At 36.5% G+C, this 8362-nt stretch overlaps 1 protein-coding gene across 1 annotated transcript; it reads left to right on the top strand.

Annotated features, from left to right (window-relative positions):
* Positions 1-4888: 4888 nt before the first annotated feature.
* LOC149194803 (mitogen-activated protein kinase 7-like) lies at positions 4889-6686 on the top strand. Its single transcript, XM_089407802.1, has 2 exons — positions 4889-5380; positions 6627-6686. Exons 1-2 carry the CDS (start codon positions 4889-4891, stop codon positions 6684-6686), a joined length of 552 nt encoding a protein of 183 aa, XP_089263928.1.
* The last annotated feature ends 1676 nt before the right edge of the window (positions 6687-8362 follow it).

Raw genomic sequence — 8362 nt, 5'->3', positions numbered from 1 at the left:
CCCCCAAAGGGGTCTTACAAAAATTCAGGAATATCCAAAGAGACTTCCTCTGGGGAAAGGAAGAGACAAGGAAGAAATGGGCACCTGTTTCGTGGGACAAAATCTGCAAACCGAAGAGTCACGGGGGACTAGGTTCAGATGACTAGGAAATCTTAAGTAATGTACTAGGAGCCAAACTTTGGTGGAGATGGGTCAATGAAGCAGAAGCTTAATGGGCTAAAACCTGGAAGGAAAAATATTCAAGCTCTTGGCAAACTAATGATCTTATTAGAATGTCTAGAAACATAAAGGGATCTTACATCTAGAATAAAGCCTCGGAAAACAGATGCCTAGTACAGGACCACAGTTTTTGGGAAATCAGAGCAGGGGATCTTGCTCTCTTTTGGGAGGACAAATGGCAACAAGAACTAATGCTGCTAAAAGACGACTATAAAGACCTCAAGTAGGAAACAGATTCCCAGGGACTAACCGGAGTTAAAGATTTCTGGAATCCTCCTTACAACTCAGAAAAATGGAGAAATTGGAGAAGCATATATTGTAGTGATGACAGTCCCCTAAAAATAAAAGCTGAGGAAATTATGATCACACTAAAATAAAGGAAAATCTTGGTAACAGAGGGGTAAGATCAGTTAATATGGGGCCTCAATAAAGAAGGATCCTTTAATCTTAAGGAAGCTAAGAAGATTCTCCTGAACCTAGATTCCAACACTGCAACAAATTCTTGGAAACAACTCTGGAGCAAACAAGGGTGGATGAAGATTAAGCTATTCATGTGGTTAGTGCACCATAAGAAAATCTTCACTTGGTACAAAATTAGGGAAAAAGGGATTATTGGGCCCTTTATATGTCAGCTATGTGAAGCTCAAGAGGAAACAATGGAGCATATTCTTAACAGTTGCACCATTACCACCGAGTGTGGGACTCTTTTGCAACCATTTTTCAACACACAGATCGAGATAAATAAAGCATCACAAATACCCTGATCAAGTGGAGAAGGAACTTTTCAGAAAATGATATTCTCAATCTGGCATGGGCCTTTACACCTAGCTTCATCATCTGGAATGTTTGGAAAGAAAGGAATTAAAGAATTTTCAAGGATGAAAAATCCAGTCCTCTTCGCTTGTTGGATCTGATCTTGAAGCAGATTAGAGAGGCAGTTGGTACAACTGTTCGGAATTTTCCCAAAAACTCACCCACTATAAATGAGATGAGAACCATCAGGCAACTAGGATTGCAAGAGACCATTATCAATGGACTCAGAAGAAAATAAGGAATTTTGCGAAAGGAAAAGGATTTCCGGCAACCTTCCCCGAAAGACTACCTGAAATGCAATATAGATGGGGCTTCGAAAGGCAACCCTGGAATGGCTAGTTATGGTGGAGTGTTAAGAGATGAAGAAGGAATCATAAGTTCATTTTCCACTGACACTTAGGTAAAGCCACAAATAACATGGCTGAATTAATGTCTTTGGAACAATGCCTGGAACTACTGAATCAAAATCATAACTCAAATTTCATCAGAGAGGCAAACTCAGAAATCTCTATAAAAGTTGTGAGAAGAATCTGTTGTGGAGCAGCGCCAGAGAAGGTCTCAAAACATTGTAGACTAACACAAGTGTATCAAAGAATACAAAAACATATCCTAAGTCTAAGAACTGTTAGTTTCAGACATGTTAGATGAGAAGCCAACAGACTAACGGATATTCTTGCAAATCAAGGAGTGTTTAATACAAAAAAAAAAATTGAGAACAAATGGAAGGAAATGTCTCTGGGAAGAGTAAAATCTCTTTGTGAGGAACAAGTGGTTGAGGATAGAGAACTTTTCAAACATTGGGCCCGAAGGAAAGCAAAGATATGATGAGGTCCAAGCAAGTTTGATCTCAGTTCTCAGGGAGGCTATGGGTTGACGGACAGGTTCGAAGTTTTCTTGTTTCTCCTGGGTGGAAAGGGACTAGGCCCTTTCTCCTCAGATTTCTTATCAAGTTCTATCCACAATCAACAGAGGTCTCTGTGGCTTGTTCTGTTTCCTGGTGATGACGATTCCCCTTCATTCCTCTTCCCTTTCGGAAAACCAGGATAGAGTGGTTTACGGGTGATCGCGCTATTTTTGGATGGTAAGTGGTTTAGTTTGTTTGGGAGCGATACCATTAGACTACCGCCACGTGGCCAAAGCAGGGTGAAGATACCACCCTCCATCGCGAGTTAAGTTTCACACATGTTAGGTGGTGCGATATTTTGGGGTGTCGTCTGATTTCGTGGGGTTGTATTGACCTTCAGATCTGTTGGTGCCTTTTGGTGGGGTCACAAGGCCTGACAGGCTTATCACATGAGTGATGTGGATGTTTGCTTGCCATAGATCAAGCTTTTGTTTAGTATGGTTCATCCTATAGTTTGGAATGTAAAATTTAGTTGTCCGTTGGAGCAGGCTGATGCTTTATGTTGGCATCATGCCCCTGGTTTCCCTGTCGCCTCTTTGAGTTCAGGGTTTATGTATATTCTGTAAACTTATTCTCGAGTTAATGAAATAGAAGGAACAACTCTTTCTTAAGCAAAAAAAAGAGTAATTATTGTTCATAAAATAATGTCTCTCTCCACCATTTAACACATGCATTAAATTTAATTTCACTAAATCTTTAATAATATTTATCTGTTGAATTCACACACCTAAGCACTTAACTTTACCAACTCCAAATTTTAAAAATTCTTCAAATATCGTAAACATAGACACTTCATACACAAAAGATATGAAACTTCATTTCATTAACAAAACCTATACATATAAAAAATACTCAAAAATATTTGTTTGTCTCTATGAGCATGATTTCACATTCATTTGGTCATTACTTCTCATTGTCCATAGGCTTACAATAAGTAGAATTAATAAATGCAATACCCTTTCTAAATCCTAAAATCACTCCATAAATCACTCCATAAATTAGACTTTCCTAAATTCTAAAAGCACTCCATTACTCATGGATAAATCACCCTATAAATCATGTTTTTCTAAATTCTAAAGTCACTCAATTTATCCCTAGAATATCTCATGTTTTTCAAGGTAGATTCTCATGCTGAAATATTATTTATTTTGTCTTATTTCTATCCACAAAATTATTTACAATAAAGAAATAAAATTCCTTTTCCTTGTTGCAACCCGGTTTGTAGCTTTGTCTCAAAAAATATTGATGACTTGGAAGCTTTAATGCTCTTGCATCAATTATATATAGTCCCATAGGAAGCTCACTAGAAAATCTAATAAAAATGTAGAGTAAATTTGAGTACAAGGTCCCATGTTCAAATGCCTTGATGGTTATTAGTTGCCTAGTGTGGGGGTAGTGCGTACCAAGGGGATAATTCTTAGGGTAATTGTGGTAGTGGTCTCCATAATCCTAAGTAACCGACAACCTTCTGTCATTGTGTCAAATACTGGCAAACTTGTGTCAAACATGTAGTGAACTCAACCTACTTAAGATTCCTCTACAAGGAAATTGTCAAGGCGTTGAATCCATTTATACATTCAAAAATACAACTTAAATAATGAAAAAATTCACAAAATGAAAAGCATAAAAAATTAAATCTCTCCGAATTCAAATATTTTCTCAAATTTTATACTTTAAAAATAACTTAATCTCAACCCATTCCATTTCTCTAGATACTTAATAATTGCACAGCAATGTAAAAAAAAAACACATAGTAAAACTTGCCTTTTTATGAACTTTTCAATTAATTACCCCACACACACATATATATATATATATATATATATTTTCTCCTATAGCTCTAAATATAATATAATTATCCATCTTCATTTTTATAATTACAGACGTGTCGAGGACTTAGTGATAATTCATTTTTTTATAGTCATTTCTATGAAGTTACTAAAACGCAAATATATCAACTCAAATAAATATACTAGTTCGTGAAATTTATGATTATTTATTTGCTTGTGGTAAATGGAAGTCCCTTGATATTCTTGGGGACTTAGCCATTAAAGTTAATATTCTCCCTCAATGCAATTTTGATATAAACTAGGAACGCTGGTCTAAATATAATATAATTATCCATCTTCATTTTTATAATTACAGACGTGTCGAGGACTTAGTGATAATTCATTTTTTTATAGTCATTTCTATGAAGTTACTAAAACGCAAATATATCAACTCAAATAAATATACTAGTTCGTGAACTTTATGATTATTTATTTGCTTGTGGTAAATGGAAGTCCCTTGATATTCTTGGGGACTTAGCCATTAAAGTTAATGTTCTCCCTCAATGCAATTTTGATATAAACTAGGAACGCTGGTACAGCGCTAGTGGGGTAAACTTTCCACCTCAGTGCAATTCTGACATTATAGAAATAATTCATATTTGAACTCTGAGGCTATGAGATAATACTTTAGAAATTTCAGAAATAATTCATATTTGAAGTGTCAGGCGATGAGATAATACTTTAGCAATTTCAGAAATTTAGATCTCTTTGGGTAAGATAGATCGGATAACCAAGTCCCTTGATAAGCCATCTACTAGAGTAGCGAAATCACGACCGTTAGCTACTCGAGTTCATTGTTTAAAAAAAAAATAATAGGATTTTAGATCTCAATGGAAGGATCAACGGGATAACCAATCGTTCTGTTTCTCGAGGACATGTGTCGAACACTTTCCATTAGGAAGAAGTATCGAATATAACGGTAAAATTTTACGTTAAAATAGATCCACTCAAGTTTCTTTGCAGAAGAAAACAGGGAATCGCAGATGGCAGTCCTGATAGACTGTATTTTCCTGACAGAACCAGTCTGCATAGTATACTTTCATAAAAGATTTTATAGATTTCAGGAATTTTACTTGCCTAGTCGAAAGACTAAGATATACCTAGTGCAGTTGTGCGTCGGACAATGGGTGAAATTTGCACAACAATTACAGAACAATTTACGAATTTGTCTCCAGGCAAGAGAAAATTCATAGTACAAGTGGAATATCGTGGAGAAGATATACGTCCGACGCTAGTGAAATTGTTCGAATTAGACGAGAAGTACGAGGTTATTGAAGTTCTGGGATATGGCGGATTTGGAACTGTCTGCATGGCTCGGGACACTTCCAATAATGAGCGTGTTGCCATCAAAAGGATCGATCTGAATGGCGGAAGGTACTACTTCACGGCGTTGCGCGAACTGGAAGTTCATCGTGCGGTCACTCGGATTAGTCACCCTTTCATTGTTACATTGAAGGGAGTAATGCGACCTGTTAACATCGATAATTTTAACGAGATTTATATCGTCATGGACATGGTGGAATGGAATTTGCGGACGTTCCTTAAATCTCAGGCAGCGGAAATCGAGGAAAATTGCGCGGAAGTTTACTTGGATACCAAAGTGATCATGTACCAGGTACATTTACTGCCACATTTTATTACAGGATAATTGGATTTTCAATTTGATTTTTCTAGGGATTAATTTCAAAATAGGAACATATACTGAAATCTTAAGGACCGGTAATTGAACTTTTCATTCCAGTTATATGTATATACGCTAAAATTATCGTTTTCTGCAATTTTTCTTTTAAATTTTACCGGGATTGTAAATTAAAATGCCTTTTGCTGTAATTTTGAGGGATGCAATGCTGGCAACTAGAAAAAAATGTCATATTTGAGTGATATAGGTACACTGAACGATTTGTTTTCTAAGAATATTTTGCATTATTAGTTTTTTTTTTATTCTGGAATTTCAAGGGTCGCAATGAACTTATTCTTTTTCCACAATGTTTTGCTTTTTTAGAGAATGTTCCTTGGATTTCTTCTTTTAAGAGAAAATGTTGGGTTCATTTTGATGGAAATTCCTTTTTAAGAGGAAATGTTGGGTTCATTTTGATTGAAAATGTTTTTGTGATTTATTTTCTTCATTAAAGTAATGTTACAGTTTTATTCTTTATGTGCCAATTCTACAATATTTAATTAATTTATAGATTAAATTTATATTATTTATATTAATAAAATATTAATTTCACCATGATGTACAATTCTACAATATTTGATTTAATTTATAGATTAAATTTATATTAAAAAAATATTAATTTCACCATGACATTTATGTGAGAGTTGGGCGGGATCAGTGGACGCTGAAAAGTCATGAGAGCTTTGTTGGCTGGTGCTTGGTTTTGGTTGATGACTAATTTAATTGCTTTTGAAGTAATTGTGATATTTTTTTATTGAGAATTAATTAAGTGGATTAATTAGTTTTTTTTTTTAGGGATATTGAACTCATTCAAGGTAATGGTAAGGTTTCAAAGTTTATTAAAGCCAAGAAGTTTTAGTTTAATAAAAATCTCAATACCATATCAAAAGTTTTGCTTCTGGTTTTTCTGGTTTTTTAGGAGATGCATTAGAGTAATTGTCATATTGAATTTATTAGACTTCCTAATTCTTATATTTAGGCAATAAGGGTTCTCTTTTTGAAATCAACTCTCCTCTTACTCACGTGTCCTGAGCCATAAGATTATATGTGAGACGATTAAGAAAAATTCAACCTTTCGATCCAGGAAAACGAGTTGGGAATTCAAGGAAAGCAAGTTTCGAATTCGTTGCGATCGAAAAAGTAATTACAAATTCATTGATGCCCATGTTCATGGTTTCTGTAGAACGGCTTCAACCTCCGCGCCCCGGCTCTCCTGTGCATGCCCGCAACGTCCAAGAAGTAATTTTGCAGTGCCCCCAACCCATTCTTTTCTCTTTGGTATATGATACATGATGCAGATGGAAAGGGATGAGTTGGAGAAGCTCAAGGTACTGGGCCAGTGTCTGGTCTTTCTATAGGTTCTTACGTTCCTGTTGCAACTGTGGGACCATCCATTCCCAGCCGGCGCCAAGTTGTTTTGTCTCATGCTCCTCCTCATCAGAAAGATTTTGTAGGTGCTCACACAGGCCTCGAACTTACCTACTCGGGCATCCATCATTGTTACCTCCAGAAAGTGAAGGCCCTCCACTAGAAGAATACTTTCAGAAAATTACATTGCAAGCTTCCAAACCTGAGGGAGCAGGTCCATCTCAGGTTCAAGCTCCTCCTATATCCACTAAAAAATTGGTTTTTCCTCGTCGTCTTGGGAAAGGTTGAATAGGAATCGAGTGCCTTGTGAAGGCAAATCATTTTATTACAGAGTTACCGGAAAAGGATTTGCCTATAAAACTTGAGGTGACTTGACGAGGTGTCAACAGAGTTGTTATGAGACAACTACTCAAGCAATACAGAGATACCCATTTGGGTAAAAGGCTTCCTGTTTACGATGATCGAAGATGTCTGTACACAGCTGGGCCATTGCCCTTAACCTCAAAAGAATTTAACATCTTGCATGTTGAGAGGGACGATGGACCTGGTGGTCCAAGAAGGGAGTGTAAGTCCAAGGTAGTTATAAATTTTGCAGCCCGAGCTGACTTACACCATTTAGGCAAATTCCTATCTAGGAGGTAGGTTGATGCTCCGCGTGAAGCCCTGCAAGTTCTTGATAATTTTTTATGGGAGCTACCAACTGAAAGGTACATTCCTGTTGGGAGATAATTTTTTTCTAGTGACCTCGGGGCAAAGCAGTCCCATGGAGAGGGATTGGAAAGCTGGCGTGGGTTTTACCAAAGTTTAAGGCCAACCCAAATGGGATTATCCCTCAATCTTGATATTTCTTCAACTGCATTCGTTGAACCACTATGTGTGGTTGATTTTGTTTCGCAACGGTTGGGTAAGGATGTGAGAGCAGTACTTGTAAAGATTAAAAAGTCCTTAAGTGGTGTTCCAGTTTAGGTAACCCACAGGGGACAGATGCGTCAAAAACACTGGATTGTTACATTGACATCACAACCTACACAGGAGCTAACCTTCCCCATGGATGAGTTGAATATTTTCGAGAGCATTATAATATTTCATTACAACATACTCAACTTCCATGCCTCCATGTTGGAAATCAGCAGAGGCCAAATTACTCGCCAATGTAGGCTTGTAAAAGAGTGTCACGACAGCGCTATTCAAAGAAGTTAAATGACAGGCAAATCAGTGCATTGCTGAGGGTTACATGCCAGCGGCCTCAATATAGGGAGAATGCTATATTGCACACAGTACATCAAAATGCATCTAATAATAAGGACCCTTATGCAAAATAATTTGGCATCAAGATCAGTGATATGCGTGATCTTCGGCTTAAAAAATTAAATATAATGAAATTTTTTACTAGCATTTACAGTACTACAGTACATGTGGCAAAGGAAAATTTCACTATTCATTATTTCATTCAAATTTTCCTTTGCACCATATTTTCAACATGTGGTGCAAATGTTAGTAAAAAAATTTCAATATTTTCAAAATGCATGCCACTAAAAAATTTCATTATAT

The sequence above is a fragment of the Pinus tabuliformis genome, chromosome 2_2 (genome assembly GCF_031772625.1).
Source record: "Pinus tabuliformis cultivar Carrire ecotype Pingquan chromosome 2_2, CPIR1, whole genome shotgun sequence".
Classification (NCBI taxonomy): Eukaryota; Viridiplantae; Streptophyta; class Pinopsida; order Pinales; family Pinaceae; genus Pinus; species Pinus tabuliformis.
This window is presented reverse-complemented; position numbering and strand designations above follow the sequence as displayed.